This window comes from Impatiens glandulifera, chromosome 7 (assembly GCF_907164915.1).
Source record: "Impatiens glandulifera chromosome 7, dImpGla2.1, whole genome shotgun sequence".
NCBI classification, from domain to species: domain Eukaryota; kingdom Viridiplantae; phylum Streptophyta; class Magnoliopsida; order Ericales; family Balsaminaceae; genus Impatiens; species Impatiens glandulifera.
This window is the reverse complement of record NC_061868.1, coordinates 49,163,481-49,187,084: the sequence shown is the minus strand read 5'-3', so window position 1 is coordinate 49,187,084 and position 23,604 is coordinate 49,163,481. Positions and strand designations below refer to the sequence as shown.

The window sequence follows — 23,604 nt, the reverse complement described above, 5'->3', positions numbered from 1 at the left end:
GGAATATTAATTATATATCGAAAAAAATATTCAAATTCGTGACAAACAAAAATATCGTCAATTACAAACCGATTTGGTGGAGCATATTTCACAATTCCATAATGTCCGTCAAAATGTTTAAAATTTTATGTGTTTTATTGTAGTTCATTATTTTTGTAATATTTTTAATATTATAATATATTTTAAATTATAAAAATATTTTATATTTTCTATTAATTATATTAATATGTTTTAAGGGTGAAATTGTCAAATTCTCCTATAATATATATAATACAGGAATATTACTCATTTAATTAATAAATATAAATTTTAAATAAATTAATATATTTTTTTATTAATTATATTAACACGCGATTTTAAAATCTCAAATTCTCCTATAATATAAGAATATTAGTTATAATATTCTTGTATTATAAATTAGTTATTTATTTAAAATAGTATAAATAAAATTTATTATTTAGATAAGAGGGCGGGCAGAAGCATTGTAGTGTTTTGACCAAGTACAATGTGTGCCCGCTTTCTGCTGATGTGGAATATTGATTTCACAAAAAAAGAGGGCAGAGGTCTTGTGCGCTGCTATGCTCTTACACTCATCTTTAGTCACACCTCATATATATATATATATTTATTGTGACCATGCATTATTATTATTTATTATAATTTTATAATTATGTGTGTGTTTGTGTGTGTGAGAGAGGACCATTATGACATTTTTGAATTGGCTAGCAATTTTGCCATTTGTTTCTGGATGTCACGAATTTGCTAGGGAGATGGATGCGATTGGGTTGTGGGGGTCCATACAAATATATTCAGATTAAATTCAGAGGGTCTGATCTTTAGGCCAATTTGTCATAGAGCCTCTGTTCATTTGGGATAATGACGATCCTATCAGATCAGATCATTTGGGATATATATATTATAATAATTAAACAACCCTCGTGTCAATGAAACCACACATATATGGTCCATACTCCATACCTTTCTCGTCTCATCACTCTATTCCTCTGTCATTTTGCTAAACCCTAATTATATATCCAAATACAATCCAATTCCACATAACACATTAAATTCAACTCATTTTTTTGATTACACTCCTAGCTAGCTCACCTAGCTAGTATATATATTCCAAATATTTATAAGACATAATAAATTTGATTTAATGTCTTAAATATCCCGGTTTCATTCTTATTCTACTACAAACTTCTTTAGTTAGTTTATTAAATACTAAAATGATAAAGGTTACATTTAATTAATTGGCCAACTCTTAATCCATCATCATCCCATTATTGATTTATAATTAATTAGGTGTTATAACCTAATTATTATAAAACAATAATAGCTTGATAGTTGATTATATATAAATATATTCTTTCAAGAATATAGCAATGATGAAACTCACATGCATATCAATCGGTCTAGTTACAGGCGGCAGATAGACGACTGTTTGTTTTTACCTGTTAGGTTGACAACAATATTTATAATTAATATATTTGGCAGTATTTACCATTACCAAAATATTGGACTTTGGCCCAGTTTTGTTAGGGTTTCATTTGGGCCTCTTTTCATACTCATTAACAAATATAAACCTCTAAGTTTTTAAAAAAAAATTATTTTTTAATTTATTATTTATAAGAATTCAATCATTTACAAATAAAAAAAATGTAATTTATATCTAATAAGTGAAAACAATTTATTAATATTTGTTAAATTATATAAAAATATGTCTAGTACAGCCCTATATTAGAGCAATAAGGGTATATAACATATAAACACATATTTCATAAAATAATATATTTTCCTATAAAGTTTTTAATATTAAGAAATCTATAAATGTGAATGTGATAACAATTATTTAAGAGAGATTATATTTTAAAGTTTGTTAAATTAATCCCAAATAAACTAAAACGATCCGGGCCTATAATAAAATAAACAATACTAGAAGACCCAGAGAAAGACCAAGTTTGAAAAAGCCCAAATATTTTTCAAAAAACCAAATAATATAAACAATTTATAATAATAATAATAAAAAATAAAAGATATTGAATAATTGAGTCAATATGACTCCTGCAGTTTCTCATTTCGCAAGAATTTTGTCGGCTTATTAATAAAGATAGATAGAAGAATAGTAGAAGACTCCAGAGAGTCCATCCCTCCCGTATCGCTGTCGTCAATTCTTCTTACCAGATCTAGAATTTGAGATCTTCAACTACGAATCAATCATCGACAATGAACGACGCAGATGTCAGCCGGCAGATCCAGCAGATGGTCAGATTCATCCGCCAAGAGGCGGATGAGAAGTCCAATGAGATCTCCGTTTCCGCCGAGGAGGTAACTGTCCTAAACTATATCAATCTCTCATTTCTCTCATCATTACCCGATCAACTAGCATGTTTCATGTACATATAGGAATTCAACATTGAGAAATTGCAAATGGTAGAAGCAGAGAAGAAGAAGATCAGACAGGAGTATGAGCGTAAAGAGAAGCAAGTAGATATCCGCAGGAAAATGTAAATTCCTCACTCCTTTTCCATCACTGTTTAACGTTTCGTTTGGAATCTAACTATTAGATTTAGCAATAGAGCTGATTTTCAAAATCTTCGATAAGTCTTTGATTGAATCCAGTATATAAGTTACAGCTCAATTGGCATTGGCAATTTACTTATCTTTTGGATCTGTATTCATGATTCCATTTGGATATTTCATTCTATACCAATGATTAGGTGCTTCCGCTCAGCTGAGCGTTTAAATTCTCAACTATAGGTTTTAGTCTCCATTTGTATGAAAACTAGAAGCAATTCTAACACTTGCTAGTTAAAGAGAAGATTATGTGCTTGTATGTTGGAAATAAATCAATAATAGTATAAAGACTTCAGTTATTTGCTGTTTTCATGGAGTTTCATTAATAGTTCATCCTTTGAATGTAATAATGGGAAGGCACCAGATTTCATTCTTTGACAAGTCAGTGCCTCGACTAATTCATCTTGCATTCATGGATTTTCTTGTGCCTTTTATTAGGCAATGGGCTAAGCTTTTTGACATCATTTGGTGGTTGGTTAGGTTATTACAACTGTATACTGCTCAACTAAATCTGGCACATGTTTATCTTCTTCTTATTAATCTTGAATTAAGATATTTTATTTGTCACGTTAAGGATCCATATATATTTAAGAATAATTGCAGTTATAAAGCTGAATTTCTTCTTTCAGTGAGTACTCTATGCAGCTGAATGCTTCACGACTTAAGGTCCTCCAAGCTCAGGATGATGTTGTTAATTCCATGAAAGATGCTGCAGCAAAGGAACTATTGCTTGTGAGCCATAAACATCATGAATACCGAAGGCTTCTGAAAGGACTTATAGTTCAGGTATCTTATTGTTCTTTGGAAACTTTTATTTAACAGATTGATAGTTTGAGTACTTACTTCTTACCAATGCAATAATGGATTGCAGAGTTTGCTTAGGCTGAAGGAACCAGCTATCTTATTGCGCTGTCGTAAGGAAGACTTGCATCATCTGCATCATGCTTTAGAGTCAGCAATAGAGGAATATGCAGAGAAAGCTGTGGTTGATCAACCTGAGGTCATTGTCGACGATATCTACCTTCCTTCTGCTCCTTCCCATCATCATGATCATGGTCTTACTTGGTAATGCATGCCTATTTTATAATATGTAGTTGATCTTGTGATGCACTGAAAGTCATACAAAGCTAATGTCTTCTTCTTTTTCAGCTCGGGTGGTGTAGTGTTGGCTTCTCGAGATGGAAAAATTGTGTTTGAGAACTCCCTTGATGCCCGTTTGGATGTTGTATTCCGCAATAAGCTTCCTGAGGTAAATGACTTGTAGTTTTCTCAACAAGAGATTTGGTCAGGGTTTGGCAATTGAATTGAAACTTGATTTTTTATGCACTTTTGTCCCATTGTAGATCCGTAAGTGGCTATTTGGTCAAGTTGTTGCGTGATGGTCTCGTCTCGAGTTGCAGAAATTGCAATGCGGTTTGTTCACCTCTCCTCTGTTAAAATTATTCTTGTGATATTATTTGTCGGTTTTACTGCAGTTAAGTGAATCTCATCCCCTGCTAGTTTCTACTTCCTTTTACTGTATTTGGGAATGCTGTCGATTGGCTTAAGTAGTATTTAAACTATTGTCATTAATAAAGGTGAATTCATATATGTGAAAAAACACCTCGAATTTGTTTCAATTGATTGTATGATTTGGTGTTGTTCCATTTTTTAATTCAAGTTTTTTTACTAGTCATGCATGCAGCTTTTGAATTCAATTTTTATTTTTAAACATAGAGAAATATATACATTTGAATTTCGATTGGATCAATCATGGAAAAATATCGAATAACTTTAGACACAAACATCTGGTTGGTGAAAGCTCAAGGTGCATTTTCGAGAATAGGGTGAGTTCTTATATTCACGGCAGATGGCATTTTGCTTCCACCAATCCAAACAGTCCTTAGTACCAGTCCATCATCAGCCTCCTTTTCCATCTCATGTATTTTCTTTACCTTCACTATCCAAACTACCATCAACCCGCAAAAGCCAAATAACAGCAACCCGGCAAACCCAATCACCAACCCAACAACAACCCACAACCCGGAATCCACCGTACCTTTAGAAGGTACGACAAGGCAAAAATACCCATCTTTCCCATCACCATAGCACTCCCTTCCCGAGCCCACATCACTCAAATCAATATTCCCTTTCGACCCAAATTTTGCACATTTGATCTTCTTATTATTATCCTCTGAAACCTTGAAGCCCGATAACCGGACCATAATCTTCTGGGTCATGGTGTCGAGCCCCACCTTGGTCGGGCCATTACTAAAATTGGTCGCGTCGTAGGTCCTGAGGCTTACGACGGATGAGACCAACATGAAATCAGTCAAATTCAATTTGAAGAATTCGGATGATCTATTTCCGAAATCCTGGAAGGATATTAGGATTCTCCTGACGTATGGAAAAGGGAGAGTCCTTCTTGGGATGACGAAATCGCAAAAATTCGCCCCTTCACGCCACAATGTATTGCTTCTAAGACGAACCACGGATACCCTCACTCCGGCCAGGATGGAAGGGAGGCTGATATTGAAGAGCTCTCCTGTCATGGGGCGGTGTTGAGCTGCCCTGAATGCCCTGTCCTGGAGAAGAACATCAAGGAGTTGGGTGGTGGAGTTATGATCAGAGGCGACCGCCAAGGACAAGATATGGAGGATTGAGAAGAAGAAGAAGAAGGTTGGTTTGGATTCCATGGAGAAAAAGAGAGAGTGATCGGAGCTTCAAGAAGAAGAAGAAGAAGGCAAATATAATTATAGAGAAAGGCAAAGGAAAGGCATGGTTTGAAGTGGGGTCCGGTTAGAAGAGAAAAAGAAGGAAGCTTTATGGGAAGAACATGCAAATCAAACCCAACCCGTTGATGGCTCCTCTGCTTATGGAAATCTTTTCTCCCTGGAAAAAGGATGTTTGACCTAATACAATACACATCATAGTCATCATCATCGATCAGCTGTTTTGTACAATAAAAACTTTAATCAGAATTAAAAGTGAAGATTAATAATGATTAATCATGTTATAATAATATAAATGGTTTGATTTTCTGGGCGGGCCGTTGACAGCGGAAGCTGGTTGGCTGTCTGGTTTCATAAGCAGCATGTGTTATGTGTAGGCCCTCCTCATGTAAACAAAACGGTTCATAGAATCATTAATTTTCATGTTTTTTTATCTTCATTTTAACTTGTATCATCCTTCCACTTTAACTCTTTTCAAGTTACATAAAAACCAATATAAACATCATAAACAAACATAATTGACCTTATACTATGAACGTGAAAATAATATATCCCATTTGACTCGAAAAGACGGCAAATGAGTCAAGTTTGGTTCATTCATTTTCTATTAACTCGAGCTCAAACAAATTTGTAAATTTGAGTTCGAACTCGACAATTTAACACAAAAAAAAAAAATACCACTAAAAATACTTGAATGTTCGAACTATATGAGCTAAAGAAAAGAAAGAATAAGAATTAATATTTTAACGAAATTAATTTAAATTTCTAAATAGAGAGGATGATGATTGGTCCAAATTCCAATCCCATTGCAGAAAAGATAAAGAAATCAATTCAAACTTTCGTTATTCATTCATTCATTCATGGATATCGGTCTAAGCCGCCTTCCAATGTTCGAAATCGGACCCTGCGATAGCAGCTACCAAATGGGTTTTCAAATTGGCCAGAAATTCTCAAACCAGATCAAAAGCAGAATCGCCGCCGACCTTATCCTCCGCAACCAGCTCCTCCCATTCGCCCAATCCCCCATTTCTCGTCCCCTCATCGGAGCACTCTCCGATTCCAACCGCAAAAAGTTCCCCTCTTACTGGAACGAACTCCAAGGCACTGCCGACGGTAGCGGCGTCCCCATGCTTCATGTAAGTCTACTACCCTGCTACTAGACATTGATTATCTTCAAACCCTTTTTTGAAATTTGTGTTTTTAGTTGCTGTTGCTTAACTTTAGAAAGGAGATACTCCCGTTTGTGCCAAAGTCGAAGCTTTCCGATGAAATTGATTCAGTCGATGACTGCTCCGATGTTCTTGTTGTTAACGATTCCATGGCTGTTGCAGCTCACAATGAAGATGCCAATGTTGCCTTGATTGATCACACGTAATTATAATAGTTATAATATACTTTATCTAAATCAATTGATATGTTAATTTCTCTTTAACGATTACAGATATCTGATAAAATCAACTCTTCCAAGTGGTTTGAGTTTCACTGCTTATACATACGCTGGAGAACTCCCAAGCTGTGCATTTGGTTTCAACAGCCATGGACTTGCATTCACCCTGAACTCAGTTCCTCCATTGGAATCAGAGATTGATGCAGGTGGGATTGGCAGGAATTTCATTTCCCGTGATCTTCTTGAAGCTACAAGCTTGGAGGACGCCTTAGATGTAATTAAACCTGTTATCTTCTTCTTTAGATCAACAATTCATTCGTTGCTTAAAACGTTTTACGGATTTTCTTTAGAGGATTCATTCATCGGCAGCCTCTGTGGGGCACAGTTACAATCTGATCGATGTCAAAACAAGAAGGATTGTAAACGTGGAGACATCATCGAGAAACAGGGTGTCGGTTCATGAGATTGGAGCAGAGCCTTTCTTCCATGCAAATATGTATCTTCACCTTAAGGAGGTTCAGCAGGTAAGAGGGGGACACAAGCAAAAAGAAGATCGAATTTGGGTTTTATTTGAATTTTCTGATTGTTTGTTTGGTTTAGGCTGATGATGAGAGCTCGAAGAGAAGACAAAAGAGAGCAGCAGAGCTATCAAAAAGATGCAAACAAGATTTTCTATCAATACTTGGAGACATGAATGATGCAGAATATCCAATCTACATGACTGGTAATAAATTGTGTTTTTATCAAGCATATTCTTCATGATATGCTGATTGATAGATTGAGATTGATTTCAGGTCCAGTGCTTTACACATTATGTACAGCAGTCATAGATTTGGATGAAAGAACATTATCAATCATTGAAGGAAATCCTAAGAACAGCAATGGTCGAGTGTCATACGTTTTCTCTTTGTTGTCTTAGAAGAACAACAACAATCAAGGTTGAAGCTTTTATATGCTAATATCACTGTATGTTTTACAAGGAAGGGGGCTTTTCCTCTTACTTAAATTTCATTGTTGTTAATCCATTTGGAGCTGTCATAGGACAAGAGACTAAAGGTCTCAAGTTTGATTCAAACTAAAAACGTTTTGATTTAATTAGAGTTACTGTAATGAGGGGATCATGTTAGTTTTCTTGATAAAGATAAAAAATATTCATTGTTGTTTGGGTATTGACTTGTACTCATATGTTTAATCAAATCTTAAGGGGTTATATCACCACAAACCTTGGTGAATGATTGGACCAAAATGAATATATTTGATTCTATATTTAATATGGATTGATTTACAATCATTTCCCACAAGAATATATAAGATCATTCATTTTCTTTCTTATCTTTTTAAGTTTGAATCATTCTTTATTAACGCTGATCTTTAAGAGATTAAAAATCACATTTCGATTCTTATTTAAAACGAATTAAATTAAAGTGAATGTCATTACTACATTGAAGGGTGATACTAATCTCCAATAAAAAAAACATTTCTTAAATCATATTACATTTAGTTTTTACTTATTCTTTGTCTATTTAAATTTGTTTTCCATAATAATGATTGTTCATTTTTATTAATTTTATTTAATTTTGAAAGATCAAGATTGACAAATGCCATAAGATATTTGTTTATGTCTCACACTTAGTTGAAGAAATGGTAAATCAGGACTATGACATCTTAGAAGTAAAAAAAAAAGTCCAAAAAACCTAATATGTTTCTTAGATTATATTCCATTGAGTTTCTACTTATTCTTATGTCCCTATTTGAATATGTTTTTCAAAATAATGGTTGCTCATTTTTATTAATTTTATCTAATTTTGGAAGTTCAAGATTGGTAAACGTCATAAGATTTTTGTTTGTCTCATGCAATCATACTTAGTTGAAGAAATTAAGAGAAGATCATTATTTTCGTCTTACACTTTTTAGTTATACATGTTCAAAATAATGAGATGGATAACTATAGGTGACATGTTTACAATAAACGACTTACAATGAAATAAAAGAAGAATATATCAACATTATGGTTACTTTGTTGAATCATTCTCAACCAAAAATAAAATAAAAAATAAGGTATTGATTGACATATAATAAGTCAAAGGCTTCTTTTCGAACAAATCGAAGAATCAATCCACCACAAATTGTCCTTTTGTCCTTACAATTAAAAAAAAACTACTATTTTGTAAGTTTGTCTTTATGATTCATTGATGAGACAAAAGTTTTTAACATAGTCTAAGAAAATAATTATCATATTCTTAGTTTGTTGTGACATACTTAATTTATCAAATTTATTACAAATTTCAATATATATAATTATATAATGGTAAAAGTGCTGTCACTCTCAATCTTGAATTATTTTTATATGTGACTGTATTTTTGGTTGACTTTCTGTTTGCAGAAAGCAGTTCACCAATCAAGGTTGATTTTATGTCATCTATCCAATTATTATTTCAAAATAATATCTACTAGTTGTTAACCAATATTATTCTAGTGCTCAAATTGATTTTTGAATTAAAAAAATGGTTATATCAAGTGGTAATAGGCTGTAATTTAATTATAATATAAATAATAGGTCTACAATTTATTTGCATTTTTCTCACTAATGAGATGTAATTTGAATCATCGAAAGTTCAATAGCATCTTCAAGCTTTTCAAGCTTTTCAGACAACATTTACTATTTATATTTTTAAATTAATTTAGGAACTAACAAAACTATAATTATAATTTCTCCTTTTTTTTTTATTGAAAATCAAATTAGTGTCAATTCTTAAAATTTTAGGCATAAATATCTCTTTTTAAATATTCATTGAGTGTTATCAATTATTAATATATTATGGTAATTAGTTCTTCTAATCTGTATTAGATTATTGGGTAGTTATGAAATTAATGTCATTTTCAGTGTAGAAAGTCAAATTAGGACAACAACAAAACTTTTATTTTATAGCAATTTGCACATTTTATAGTTGTTCATAGTAGGTATATTTAAACTATAGTTATATATAATTATGGCTTATTTTATTTTAACTTTTTAACGGTGTTTTAAAAAGTATGTTACAACTAGTTAATTATATTATAATCTTACTTCAATCAAGATTCTTTATCATAACATGTTTGTTATAGATTCCTACAATTTTTAAATAGTTTCATTGAATTTTGTTATGTCTCATTATTTAATATACAAAAAAGTAAAGGAAAATAAAATAAAATAAAAAAGACCCACCCAATCCCTTTATGCCACTCTCTATATATATGGCCCTCAAAGACACGAGAAAAGTCACAAGAAGAAGTTTGATTAATTTTACAATCTCATTTCATTTAATAACACCATGACTAAATTTTTGTGCACCGCTTTTCTCCTCTTCTTATTCATGTTTTTATCGGTCTCCTTCGCTACAACATCGCCAAAAGCAAAACCCCGTAGCTACGAGCCATGCAAACGCTTGGTCTTATACTTCCATGATGTCATATACAACGGAAAGAATGCAATGAACGCGACCTCAACTATCGTGGCAGGCCCTGAAAACACCAACAAAACAATCTTGGCCGGAAATTTCCATTTTGGGAATATTGTTGTTTTTGATGATCCTATTACTCTCGATAACAATTTCCATTCCCCACCTGTGGGGCGAGCTCAAGGAATGTATATTTACGACACTAAAAACACTTTCACATCTTGGTTAGGGTTTTCCTTTTATCTCAACTCAACGGATTGTCATGGCACAATTAACTTTTTGGGAGCAGACCCTATCATGGTGAAACAAAGAGATATATCTGTGGTGGGAGGTACTGGCGATTTCTTCATGCATCGAGGAATTGCCACCATCATGACGGATGCATTTGAAGGGGAGGTTTATTTTCGCCTTCAAGTCGATATCAAATTCTACGAGTGCTGGGAAAATTGATAAATTAAGATTAAAACTTCTCATTTCACGCAAAATTAAATAATCTTGTATGTGGTCATAGTTTGGTCACATCTACTTGAATTCAATGTATGTTTTGCTCTTTGATGAAACTGTTTCATTTCAACTAGTGAATTTATTACATCACAATTTGTGACATGTGTGTCCATGATAAACTAACTACCAAAATCGCAACCTTTTTTAAAATATGTAATTTAAAATTTATACTTCTACTATTTGTGACTATTAAAATACAAATAACTAAAAAATGATAACCTAAAAATAAATGAAAGACATAACCTATCAGATAATTCAAGTGACAAGATCTTTGTCTTAAGTTGAGATACAAAATTATAATTGTGAATTAAAATTAGATAGAGATTAACTGATAGATTTTTTTTTTATTTGGACTCCAACAAGATTTTGTCATTATTTTCCATTAATTAAATCTTCTTTGACAATTTTGAATCCTATTTTGAACAAAGTATAAAATATTGATTATGGTGATTAAATTATAGGTTAATTCACAAATCAACTCAATATAATAAAAACTTACAAATCTCAACATTTAAAACCTTATAGACCCATCCTAATTAAAGATCTCATTAATTACAATGAAAGAAAAAAAATATAGAGGTTAATGATAATAGACAATTTTGTATATAGTTATCTCATATTGGATATACTTAAAAACAAATAAATTAATCTAAGGCTAAAGTTGTAAAATTGATGCTCTAAATTAAAATAGGGTATTCAGATAATAAACTCTTATTTAAAATAATAATAATAATCAACTAATGGATTAAATTGAATCATGAAAATTTAAATTTTCATAAAATAAGGAACTAGGCCCATCATCTAAACTAGTTGACCTACTGTAATTGGGTCAATTATTTGGGCCTAAAAGGCTGAAAAACAACAATAGTTATAAAACAAGAGAAGCCCATCTTAGAAAATCTTAAATTGTGACAGCTCATTATATTTTATCTTTATTAAATTTCATTTTAATAAATTAAATTTTGCTAAAAATATTATTTATATTAGAAAAAGAAAGGTATTGAATAAAAATAAAAATAAAAAGCAACAATCACAAATATAAAAGTCGGTACCACTTTTATAGTACGTTGTTTTGGGAGTTGTCGAATGGGACCCACCCCCAAGCACCACGAGCGGTGACGAGTCGCTTCCACACGTCATACGATACATCACATGGACGCGTTTGCATATTAGTTTGTCCCTCTCTTTCTTTTTTATTTTTATTTTTAATAATTAACATAAGATTAAATCATTTTTAATAAAAAATTTCACTAGTTATTTTAAAATAATTTATTAAAGCCATATACAAATTCAAAGCTTTCATTATGTTATTTAAATAACCAAAACAAAAAAACATCATTTCATCTTTCTTCTTATTTATCAATTCAAACAAATTTAAGAATTTTAATTATGTATAAGATCTAAACTAAAAATATATATAATAATTAATAAATAATAATAAAGTAAACCATTTTTTTTATTAAATAGAATAAACGACTTTATGATATTCATTCAGAAATTTCAAATCTTGTAAAATATATTACGTAGCTCGTCACCATTTTTTAGTTTGACGTGTCTTGTTTTGATTTTTTCTCTAGATTATTTTTAATGAAATTTTAGTTTTGATTAGTTATATTTAAACTAATCTCATTTTATAATATTGTATGAATGATTAAAAAAAATAGAATAAATATATTTCCTGTAAAACCACATTCCACTTTCAATTATTTTAAAGAATCTCTTTATATTTAAAATATGATCATCTGTTTTTCTAAAAATAAAAGGCATCTCATCTACAAGTTGACATATAATAAATAATTTTAACTATTTAAAAAAATTATTGAGAAGACAATCATTTGTAGTTTTGTACTATTTAGTCTTATTTTCACATTAAAGTATTATTATTATTTTAAATTTTTTTGTCTTAAATAATTTTTTATCTCAATAAAAACACAAAATTATTTTTATTTTATTTTATATAGTTTAAATATTAAATACAAAATAATATTTTAATCATTTAACTTAAATAATAAAAAATTCAATTAACTAAATATCAAACAAGCTCTTAATTTAAAAGAAAAAAGAAAGGCGGATAAAAGAAACCGCTTTGGTTTGGTTGGCAAGCCGCCATGGGATATAATCAGCAGCATGCTGGACCACCGCATCTTCCTAGTATGCCCCAAATTATGATGAATTCAGACATCTTATTGGTCTATGTTCAAACCCTAATCTCTCAAGCACTTTTGTTTATGAACCACACACGATCATTTTCCATGTGATTTATCTTTTCATTTGTCGGAAGCATATGCTTGAATTTATAGCTTTTTATTTATTTGAAAATTAGGTTAATTTTGTGATTCAATAATATAAATATTCGAAATAAATAAATAAATGTCATTCCAAAAAAAGAAAAAGCAAAGTCAAAATGGAATAAGGAAGGGACAAACACAAAGCATAAAAGGAGAGGACAACCAACTAAAATTGAACAAAATTGGCCCTAGTGCTATGGAAAGATTAATTCAATAATAATAATTAAATCCCAAATAATATAGTTTGATAAGGCCTTAGAATTTTTATTCTGATTTGAACGAATATCCATGTTAAACAACATATTAATCTAGATTTAGTAGTTCATATTTGCTTTTGTTTAGTACATAATTTGTGAATTTGTTTTATATTATATTAAAATAGATAATTATGAATGTATAATGAAATATATAATATACACTCATATTATTATGAAATAAGAACATATTTTTTTAAGGAAAAAAGCTCACTTAGACGTATGTACTTGTACAACTAGTTCATTTAGACGTATGTACTAATAAAAGGTCATTTAAACATATACTATAAAAAATTAGCTCATTTAGCCTTTTTTAATAACCATGGTTAACTTTTATTTTTAAATTTATATATTTATTAATTAAATATTAATATATTTTCTCTCTCTTTCTTTTTCATTAATTAAAGTAGGTAATTTATTTTATTCTTAAATTTTTTATTATTTTAATATTAATTTTTATTTTATATTTTATTTTTTTTTATTAGTTTTTATTTCTTATATTTCTTAAATTCTCATTTTTTTAAAAAAATTTAACAACTTATTTATGAATTTTATGTTTTATTGTAATATTTTTTTTGAAGGGTTTTTTTCTTATTTAATTTAATATAATAAAAATGAAAAAGGGTTTTTTCTTATTTAGTTTAATATAAATATAAATAAAAATAATAATTTTTTATTTAATTTTTATTCACGACTTATATTAATAAATGAATTGTTTTGTCTAATATTTGATTATTACTTTTTTGGTGTTTGATGAATGAATTTTTATTATTATTCAATTCTTAATTATTAATTAATTTATTTTTGTTTTGAAGGATTTTTATTGTTGAAAGAATTTTCATTGTTATATTCAATTATTGGGATAAACAAATTTAAAATAATTAATATAAATATAAAAATATATATATATATATATATATATATATATATATATATATATATATATATATATATATATATATATATATATAAAGAAAAAAAATATAGAGTTAAAATAATTAATGATGAAGGCTCATGTATATATATATAAAATAAAATTAAAATAATCAATCATAAATACTTATATAGAAATAATAAAAAATTATAAAAAATAAAAATAAAAATAAAAGGTTCATTTATTAGTAATAAATAAAATAATAAATGAAAAAAAAATATTAATATTTAATTAATAAATATATAAATTTAAAATAAAAGTTAACCAAGGTTACTAAAAGAGGATAAATGAGCCAATTTTTGAAAATACATATGTTTAAATGACCTTTTATTAGTACATACGTCTAAGTGCTAGTTGAGCTAGTTGTACAAATACATACGTCTAAGTGAGCTTTTTTTCCTTTTTTTAATATAAAAAAAATAGTATAATCATAAATCTGACCTCCACTTAACTTAAAAACATTATAAATAAAATGAATGTATAATAAAATAAAAAATAATATTATTATGAAATAAGAACAATAATATATATATATATAATATTTTTTTAAAAGTCCATAAATATTATAAATGAAAAAAAATCGTTTAAGCATGTAACGACAAAACATGACCTGAAAAAAAATAAAAATAAGAAAAAACCAGTACTCAATAAATTATCGAGGTCGTCGTAAATCATTGAAAATAACGATTAACTATCAAAGAAAACGTCGTAATAATAACATTATGAATGATACACATTGAACGATTACGATTATTGAAAGTTCGGCGTCAACTATGTAGACTTATCATATCAGCTGCATCAATCCAATATTCTCATAAATTATCCAAAGACTTGGGCATCACCCAATGAATCTAAATAATACTCCACAAGAGACTTCAAATACTAGTCACCACTCGACAATACAAAAATAAGTGAGTTGTTGATTCAATCTTTTCGTGACACATATGATTAACCATAATACAATTTTTTCATGCACATATCTTTTGTTAGAATTCCACCATTAAAAACGCTACACTCAAAGAACGAGATCTTAAATGGAATTTTTGACTCTTCAAATTTTTCCCAACAAAAAATATGAAATTATCTTAGCGAACAACTTGTAATAACTCTCACATGGAAACTAATCATATCTTGCAAACGCATAATATCTTGTTCAGATGATGACACTTGTTTGCGTTCTACCAAAAGTAAAACTCTATTATGGAACGAAGTCTCCATAATATTTAATCTTCTTCTATATCTAATTCAGTTAGCAAAACCACTAGATCGATGATCAAACATGTCCTTAAGTACTGTGACATTTCTACAATGGAAGCAATCTCATTATACGTCATAACTAGACTTTTGACTCGTCCCAAAATCTAATCAAATAACTATTCTCACAATGAATCTAGACTCAATCACAAAAAAAATCACATAAAATAAATTCCCACTATATACAACACCCCACTAAATATTTATTTATGTAAATCAACCAGACCAATCTTTACCGTCTTACATCTTATCGATGATTATCTATGTTCAAAAACTATTAAGCTCTATTGATAGAATATATGTTCAAAAACTATTAAGCTCTGTCTTCTAATATTAACTTATGTTTTCTCACTTGTTATATTTTACTTCTTCCTCTACATCTACCCTTCTAATTTTAAATTTCTCACATTTAAACCAATATTTTTTTAAAGGGGTTGTTTCTGTAAAAGAAATTACAAAATATCTCATATCAAAATTTATTAAACATTATACAATATATATATATATATATATATATATTAAAAAACTGATAAAATTGTATAAACACACATAAATAAAACATTAAATAAAAAAAGAAAACAATTTTTTATAAAATATAATAAATTATATAGAAAAAAAAAAAAGACCGCCTGATCAAAGAAACCTATGCATAAAAAAATTATCAAGCACATTAAAAATTTGAGGGTTGGAACTTTCCGTAAAAAGAAAAAGAAATAACACTCTAAATGTTTTTCAAGCTTACTAGCATAACTTGTCAATATTTGGTTTTAACTAAATATTCGACCGAATTTCTGAATTCACCGAATTCGAATTTTATTTTCGTTTTTTAATTAAAACAATTCGAATTCAAATTAGGTTTTCAATTTCGTTTTCGAGTTGGATCTCAACTCGAAAACCGAATTCATTTTCTATTATTTATTTAATTATATATTTAATTATATATTAATTTAGGTTAGTCGCTAGTTTGTATAATCTCTAAAACTCTAATCCTCACTCCAACCGGCCACTCTTGAGTCTTTACCTATCTCTTATTCTTTATCGTTGAAAACACTTATTACCATTATAAACACATCTTCACCATATATGGTCGTGATGACTGTTTTATTTTTACTTTCGTCGTTCAACTGTCAAACATTGACGGTGAATTATAGTTTGGATAATAACTCTTTTAAAAAAGTTTCTTTCATCTTATGAATATGGGGTGTTCAATATTTGGTCTCAACCGAATATCTAATCGAATTTGAATTCATTTAATTCAAATAAACCGAATTTAAATTTATTCAAATCGGTTCGATTTTAAAATTTATTTTAAAAATTAAATAAAAATTCAAAAAACTCTGACCAAAACCTGGAAAAACCCAAAAACACCCCCTACTCCTCACTTGTTATAATCTTGTCAATGGTTTCATTTTCCATAGTAAAATCATAATACAAAGTCTTAAAATTGATATTTTTTTACTACTATCATAATAAAAAAATTTACCGAGAAAGTTAAAAGTGAAACAATTTTGTTTATATTTAATTAAAAATATTATTAAAATAGATGAAAATTTTGTTAGGTGTAAAGTTGAAAAAACAAGTCAAAATTTAATTAAAAAATGAATATTTAATACATATTATATTGATTTTTGAAAAAGTGAGTTATTTAAAAATTAAAAAACTTAATTCTTAAGAAAGTGATTGCTTAAAAGTTCAAAATTTATAAATATTTAATTAAAAAAAGTAAAAAAATTATTTTAAAAATTAATTATTAATTTGAATAATTTTATCAATCAATTAAAGTTTGAGTTAACTTATTAATTTATGATTATTTTAAAAATATTTTATCATATTATCTCTCATTAAATTAATTAATAAAAAAAATTACTTTATTTTTTTAATTTAAAATTAAAATAATATTTTTTATTATCAAACACTACTACTTTTTATTTATTTATTAGAAAAAACAAATCATAGCAATCTGTAATATTTGAGTAATCCAAGCAATTCATAGTACATAGTGCTTGTTTGATTACACGAATAAAATATTAAAATAATTTAGAAGAATAAGTTAAATTAGATGAGTATTAGTAATAATTTTAATGAATAAATTAAATAAATTCGGTATCAATTAAAAAGATTAATAAAGCTAACGAGGAATAATAATCAAACTAAGCTAAACACATTGATTTGAACATGAGGTGATAATCCCAACCAGGAATGAGTTGGACTTTTTAATGACGTGGCAAGAAATAATTGGTTATTAATCTGCACTATCGAAGATTTAAGAAATAATGGTCCGCACTCCGCAGTATATAAACACACGCGACTCACTTTTAAGTTTATGCGCGTGTCTACAATCGCCAATTTTTTATTTATTTATTTTTTATTATTTTCTCTCTCTATCTCCACCCACCCATATATACTTCCTTCCTCCGCATTTTCTCTGCCGCTCTTCTCTGCATCATCTATCCGCCTCGTATCGCCTACGCCGCCGCCGCCGGCGCCTCAAAATTGAACATCTCTTCGTCAAAATCAAGGTAAATAATCAATCTCCAATTGTCGTGTTCGTAGAAACAGTTGAATTTGCTTTTACTTTAAGAACTATGCATCGGAAATTCATCAATTCGTTCCGATTACTCGATTTATCTGTTTTCATATTTCCTTTGCTGAATTTCTTTATCTTATTCGAGTCTTTGATTGTGCGTGCGTTTGCAGCAGCTTTTGTTTTTTAATTTCGTCTTTGGATCTGTTGTAGCATATCAGGTTTTTGTGGTGAGTAGCTTTTTATCTTTGATCTGAATCTAGGTTTTGTATATATCTATGTTTTCTGTTCTTGTTTCTTTTGTTAATTTGATGGTATATATGTGTGTGTTTTCTTTGATTTCATCTGGTTTCTTTCGGATAATTGCAAACTTGTTTTTATCGCATCTGTTAGGACTGTAGTTTAGGGATTGATTTGATGGATAAAACTATTTCAAAACTTAATTGATTTGAGTTTGATCCTAATTCATAAGCCCTAGCTATAACCAGTCGTGGTTTTATATAATCGTAACATTGGCATGGAGATGGAACCTTATTCAATCTGCTATTAGAATCTGAATTTCTTCTTCTTCTGGTAATTGGAAGTATAGGATGTATTGGTTTGGAGATGGAGAAATCTGTAATTCTATATAGGAGAAGAAGCTATCATCTTAACTGTGAATGCTGGGATTTATCTTAATGACAATCTGTTGAATCTTAAGATCTGTTGTAATTCTGATGTTTTTTGCACTGATGTATGCAGGATGATTAACACCTTGGTGAAGTTCAATTCTGGTGTTTCTTTATTTCTTTGGTGATATCAGCTGAAGTTGTGGTTTAAACATCTGTAACAAATGGATAGGTGTGATACTTCTGGATTCGTGAGTGGGGGTGGGGTGTCCTCTTTGGACCTCTAACCGTAGTTAGTTAGTTTTGTTTCAAGTTTAGTTCAACCCGGAAGTCAGGAAGGCTGTTCTTTTGGTAAAGATTTAAGATTGTTGCGTCGTCACTGTTTGTTTTATATGGATGCTAGACGTCTGAATTTAGGTTTTGCTGCAAACCCCACTCAAAATTCATTCATGAATGTGGACAATGATGGTCTCCGTTTAGGGGCTGGAGCTGATCAGTCAACCCTATTGAAGCTCGATTCAACAGGTTGTTCGCTTCCATTTTTTCTCTCCTCAAGAGGAATGAAACGAAAAAGGAACTTGATTGATGTATCGGTGGGACAGGATGTAGGATTATGCCTTGGACTGGGCAACAATTATTCTAGCTCTTCAGATAGTAAGGGCGGGAGTTCAGCAACTGCATGGTCTACCCTTTCTTCTGCAAAAGAAAACGAGGAAGAATCCTCAATGGAACTTGATCTTGATTTCTCTCTTCATCTAGGGAGCAGCAACAACAACAACGACAACACCACATTATCCAGTGCTCCAAAAAAGACGTTTATGCAGCCAATGGTTGATCTCAAGTTAAGTCTCTCCACTGGCACTGGAGTGTCTCATGAATCTGATATGAGTACTATGTGGACCCCGCAATTCTTGGAAGGGACGGTTTCGTCGTCACAATGGAAACCCGAAAGCTTCTTGTTCAATCCTCCACTGCTTCAGCCTGTCTCAGCAAGCGTCGTTGTTACGAAACCACCGCAAAGCTCAATCTCCTGTACTTCCGGGATCTCACAACTTCAACAAACTAATCAGCCGCCGCGTAGTAGTAATAATAATAATAGCAGTAGTACTAAGACATGTCAGTTCAACGGATGTGGAAAAGGAGCAAGAGGCGCCTCCGGTCTCTGCATTGCCCACGGTGGGGGCCGTAGGTGTCAGAAAGCCGGCTGTCAGAAAGGTGCTGAAGGCCGAACCGTCTTCTGCAAGGCCCATGGAGGCGGCAGGAGGTGCGAGTTCCTCGGCTGTACCAAAAGTGCGGAAGGCAGAACTGATTTCTGCATTGCCCACGGCGGCGGCAGAAGGTGCAGCCATGAGAGTTGCACTCGCGCCGCCCGAGGGAAATCCGGTCTATGCATCCGTCACGGGGGAGGGAAAAGATGCCAGAAGGAGAACTGCACTAAAAGTGCGGAAGGCCTCTCGGGTCTCTGCATATCGCACGGGGGAGGCCGTCGCTGTCAATTCATGGACTGCGCGAAAGGAGCTCAAGGCAGCACGATGTTCTGTAAGGCTCACGGCGGAGGGAAAAGATGCTCATTGGAAGGATGCACTCGGGGTGCGGAGGGCAGCACACCTTTCTGTAAAGGACATGGCGGAGGGAAAAGATGCACACACGTTCAGTGTCCTAAGAGCGTTCACGGAGGCACACTGTTTTGCGTTGCTCATGGTGGCGGGAAGAGGTGTGCGGTTCGCGAGTGTACAAAGAGTGCAAGGGGTCGGACAGAGTTTTGCGTTCGACACGGTGGAGGGAAACGTTGTAAGTCAGAAGGGTGCGGGAAGAGTGCGCAAGGGAGTACTGATTTCTGTAAGGCTCACGGTGGGGGTAAGAGGTGTTGTTGGGGACAGGTTGGGTCAGGATATGGGGAAGGAGATGCAGAAGGTTGTGTCTCGTTTGCTAGGAATAAGGCCGGTCTTTGTGCTTCTCACGGGGCTTTGGTGCAAGATAAGCGCGTTCACGGTGGGGCGACTCTCGGTTCTATTATGGTTCAGGATTCAAAAACCGACAACATGAATATTTGGGGAAAGCAGGCTGAAGTGGGTGGTTCGTCGGCTTTGGTTCCAGAAGGGAGGGTGCACGGGGGAAGGCTGATGGCGTTGCTGTCTAAGAATGGATCATCTTAGGGCTAGGGCTGCTGGTGATGCTGGTGGTGGTGCGCATGTTAAGGTCTATTACCTTAAACCATTTAACAAATTTATTATGTTATGTTTTGTGTGTTTTGTTGTTTGTTTGCAATTTGAAACTTATCGTGTCTAGTGGTTTGAGAAAAGTTGCTCCCATTGAATAATTTTATAATGGTGTGTTTGTTGTGAATAGAAGGGGACTTAATGGTTTTGGGGTATTTAAGAATAAGGTAAGAGAGAGTCTCTAGTGTAAGCTGTTAGGACAGCTCTCTCTTTTGTGTCTGTCTCAACTTTGCTCATTCATCTTGTATATATATTTAGACCAAGATAATGGTTTCATATTGGCTGCTGTTTGTAAATAATTTTCAAATAATTCACATCAAAAAAACATTATCTACAAACCAAACCCAAAGACCAGGCAAGGAGTTAGATCCTGCGTGGAAAATGTAAAGAAAGACCTTCTAATGTTCTTCGTCAACACCTTCTAATCAGATTCCAGAGGGCTTTTTTTGTCATTTCACATTTCAGATTCAGACCGGACCCATAATAAATATCTCTCTCTCTCTCTTATAACTGGCGGGCGGCTACCTTTACTTTCTCTCTCTCTCTCAATTGACTCAACATGGGTAACAGGAACGGCTTGCCCTCCGTCTTTCACCACCGCCATACCGCCGGAAACCCTTCATCGGAAAACAAGACTCATAGCACTACTCACTCCACCACCACCCCTTCCGATCATTCACAGCCGCCGCCTACAACCGCGCCACCAGTTCGCCGTGCTGTTTCCGGCACTGGAAAGGTTCTCGGCCGTGAGATGGAGGATGTCCGTGCCTCCCACACCTTCGGCCGAGAGCTCGGACGAGGTCAATTCGGCGTGACTTATCTCGTGACTAATAAAGTCACAGGCGAGAAATTAGCCTGCAAGTCAATCGCCACTCGGAAGCTCGTTAATGAAGACGACAGAGAGGATGTACGCAGGGAAGTTCAGATCATGCATCACTTAACCGGACATCGGAATATCGTGGAGCTAAAGGGTGCGTACGAGGATCGTTACTCTATCAATTTACTTATGGAGCTCTGCGAAGGAGGTGAGTTGTTCGATCGGATTATTGCTAAAGGGCACTATTCTGAACGAGCCGCCACAACACTTTTCCGACAGATCATTACGATCGTACATAATTGTCATTCCATGGGCGTGATTCATAGAGATCTGAAACCAGAGAATTTCTTGCTCTTGAATAAAGCCGAGGATTCCCCTCTTAAAGCAACTGATTTTGGTCTTTCAGTGTTCTTCAAACCAGGTAGCTATTCAATTATATAGATCACTTCCATTGAGGATCTGTAATTTGTATTTGTATCTGTTATTTGCAGGTGATGTTTTTAAGGACCTTGTTGGAAGTGCTTATTATGTAGCTCCAGAGGTTTTGCGTCGTAGCTATGGTCACGAATGTGATGTCTGGAGCGCCGGTGTCATGTTGTACATTCTTCTTAGCGGGGTTCCTCCGTTTTGGGGAGGTATATATATGGATCTTCATTTGATTTCCATTTTCTCTTTACAGTTTCAATCTTAAGTTTTCCCTATATATAATTAATGCAGAGAATGAACAGGGTATCTTTGATGCTATTTTGAGGGGACATCTTGATTTCTCAAGTGAACCATGGCCCTCTATATCAACTAGTGCAAAAGATCTTATTAAGAAGATGCTACAGTCTGATCCAAAGGAACGAATCTCTGCCATTGATGTTCTACGTAAGCCCAAACCCTAAGATTGTTGATTGAATATGGAGCTATTTGATTAGTTTTAACTAATGTGGGTCACTTGCTACAGATCATCCATGGATGAGAGAAGATGGTGATATATCAGATAAGCCGCTTGATGTGGCTGTGTTATCTAGAATGAAACAGTTTAGCGCGATGAACAAGCTGAAAAAAGTAGCTTTAAAGGTTATTGCAGAGAATCTATCTGAAGAAGAAATAGTTGGGTTGAAAGAAATGTTCAAATCTATGGACACAGATAATAATGGAACCATTACTTTTGAAGAGTTGAAAGTTGGTCTTCCTAAACTTGGAACTATTCTTTCCGAGTCTGAAGTTCGCCAGATTATGGAAGCTGCAGATGTAGATGGAAATGGAACCATCGATTATCTTGAATTTATCTCTGCTACTATGCATATGAATAGAATGGAAAGAGAGGATCATTTGTTCAAAGCCTTTGAATATTTTGACAAGGATAAGAGCGGGTCAGTTTACTTTCTCTATTCGATTTTCACTGAAAACACTTTGATCATTTAATAATCAATATCTATTGAAACTGTGGACAGGTATATTACGAATGAAGAACTGGAGCATGCTCTGATAAAATACAATATGGGTGATGAGAAATCGGTAAAGGAGATCATTGCAGAAGTTGATACAGACAGGGTGGGTAGTAGTTTGAATTGAATTTCATATTTGATTGAGCAAATGTAGTAATATATGGCATACCTAACATTGCAGGATGGAAGAATAAACTACGACGAGTTTGTCGCCATGATGAGAAAAGGAAACCCGGAGTTAGGCCCAAATAGACGTCGTAGATAAGTAGTCCTCGATTATGTATGTTTTGTTTCTCGCATTTCCTTATATTCTTGTGTGCATTTAAATACTTGGGGATTCTTTCTCCCCCATTGCGGCTGTTGTTCTATCTCAAGGTTTTTTTTTTTTCCTTTTATGTTGACTAAGCGTCAATTTTCATGACAATTCTAATGTACACCAAACTTTAATTTATTTAAGATGTTTGTTTGGTTAATTTGTTGGTATTGCCTTTTCTTTGGTTTTGGTGATTGACCAAAAATAAATAAATCGTTTTGTATGTACTATGTAGTAATAAAAAGTCTTTAATTTTATTTTTTACATCAATATTCTTATCTTATTTCTTTTCAATTATTTCATTTATTAATTAAATTATATTTTTATATTATCTCCCTTTA

The 23,604-nt window shown here is 32.0% G+C and overlaps 6 protein-coding genes across 6 annotated transcripts; 5 read left to right on the top strand and 1 right to left on the bottom strand.

Moving 5' to 3' along the window:
* Positions 1-2,097: 2,097 nt before the first annotated feature.
* LOC124910585 (V-type proton ATPase subunit E-like) lies at positions 2,098-4,248 on the top strand. The gene is made up of 6 exons (XM_047451256.1): positions 2,098-2,328; positions 2,407-2,507; positions 3,207-3,363; positions 3,449-3,642; positions 3,727-3,826; positions 3,921-4,248. The coding sequence occupies exons 1-6, from the start codon at positions 2,227-2,229 to the stop codon at positions 3,954-3,956; spliced, it is 690 nt and encodes a 229-aa protein (XP_047307212.1). The 5' UTR covers positions 2,098-2,226; the 3' UTR covers positions 3,957-4,248.
* A 99-nt stretch (positions 4,249-4,347) lies between these two features.
* LOC124910135 lies at positions 4,348-5,252 on the bottom strand. The gene has a single exon (XM_047450751.1). The coding sequence runs from the start codon at positions 5,250-5,252 to the stop codon at positions 4,380-4,382; it is 873 nt and encodes a 290-aa protein (XP_047306707.1). The 3' UTR covers positions 4,348-4,379.
* An 833-nt stretch (positions 5,253-6,085) lies between these two features.
* LOC124945797 lies at positions 6,086-7,845 on the top strand. Its single transcript, XM_047486295.1, has 6 exons — positions 6,086-6,424; positions 6,493-6,659; positions 6,730-6,949; positions 7,026-7,199; positions 7,276-7,399; positions 7,470-7,845. The coding sequence occupies exons 1-6, from the start codon at positions 6,149-6,151 to the stop codon at positions 7,592-7,594; spliced, it is 1,086 nt and encodes a 361-aa protein (XP_047342251.1). The 5' UTR covers positions 6,086-6,148; the 3' UTR covers positions 7,595-7,845.
* Positions 7,846-9,962: 2,117 nt separating this feature from the next.
* On the top strand, positions 9,963-10,685 carry LOC124910366 (disease resistance response protein 206-like). The gene has a single exon (XM_047451000.1). The coding sequence runs from the start codon at positions 9,987-9,989 to the stop codon at positions 10,560-10,562; it is 576 nt and encodes a 191-aa protein (XP_047306956.1). The 5' UTR covers positions 9,963-9,986; the 3' UTR covers positions 10,563-10,685.
* Positions 10,686-17,725: 7,040 nt separating this feature from the next.
* Positions 17,726-20,958, top strand: LOC124945187. The gene is made up of 2 exons (XM_047485575.1): positions 17,726-17,865; positions 18,612-20,958. Exon 2 carries the CDS (start codon positions 18,871-18,873, stop codon positions 20,632-20,634), a length of 1,764 nt encoding a protein of 587 aa, XP_047341531.1. The 5' UTR covers positions 17,726-17,865; positions 18,612-18,870; the 3' UTR covers positions 20,635-20,958.
* A 257-nt stretch (positions 20,959-21,215) lies between these two features.
* Positions 21,216-23,423, top strand: LOC124945188 (calcium-dependent protein kinase 1-like). Its single transcript, XM_047485576.1, has 6 exons — positions 21,216-21,935; positions 22,006-22,149; positions 22,232-22,384; positions 22,464-22,875; positions 22,957-23,056; positions 23,132-23,423. Exons 1-6 carry the CDS (start codon positions 21,257-21,259, stop codon positions 23,213-23,215), a joined length of 1,572 nt encoding a protein of 523 aa, XP_047341532.1. The 5' UTR covers positions 21,216-21,256; the 3' UTR covers positions 23,216-23,423.
* Positions 23,424-23,604: the final 181 nt, after the last annotated feature.

Bases quoted from the DNA above. Each gene is read 5' to 3' on its own strand.
- LOC124910585 (XM_047451256.1), top strand. From the start codon at position 2,227: ATGAACGACGCAGATGTCAGCCGGCAGATCCAGCAGATGGTCAGATTC. The intron at 2,329-2,406 runs GTAACTGTCCTA...ATGTACATATAG, and splicing joins TCTCCGTTTCCGCCGAGGAG to GAATTCAACATTGAGAAATT. The intron at 3,827-3,920 runs GTAAATGACTTG...GTCCCATTGTAG, and splicing joins TCCGCAATAAGCTTCCTGAG to ATCCGTAAGTGGCTATTTGG.
- LOC124910135 (XM_047450751.1), bottom strand. From the start codon at position 5,252: ATGGAATCCAAACCAACCTTCTTCTTCTTCTTCTCAATCCTCCATATC.
- LOC124945797 (XM_047486295.1), top strand. From the start codon at position 6,149: ATGGATATCGGTCTAAGCCGCCTTCCAATGTTCGAAATCGGACCCTGC. The intron at 6,950-7,025 runs GTAATTAAACCT...GATTTTCTTTAG, and splicing joins GCTTGGAGGACGCCTTAGAT to AGGATTCATTCATCGGCAGC. The intron at 7,400-7,469 runs GTAATAAATTGT...GATTGATTTCAG, and splicing joins ATATCCAATCTACATGACTG to GTCCAGTGCTTTACACATTA.
- LOC124910366 (XM_047451000.1), top strand. From the start codon at position 9,987: ATGACTAAATTTTTGTGCACCGCTTTTCTCCTCTTCTTATTCATGTTT.
- LOC124945187 (XM_047485575.1), top strand. From the start codon at position 18,871: ATGGATGCTAGACGTCTGAATTTAGGTTTTGCTGCAAACCCCACTCAA.
- LOC124945188 (XM_047485576.1), top strand. From the start codon at position 21,257: ATGGGTAACAGGAACGGCTTGCCCTCCGTCTTTCACCACCGCCATACC. The intron at 21,936-22,005 runs GTAGCTATTCAA...TGTTATTTGCAG, and splicing joins TTCAGTGTTCTTCAAACCAG to GTGATGTTTTTAAGGACCTT. The intron at 22,385-22,463 runs GTAAGCCCAAAC...CACTTGCTACAG, and splicing joins CTCTGCCATTGATGTTCTAC to ATCATCCATGGATGAGAGAA.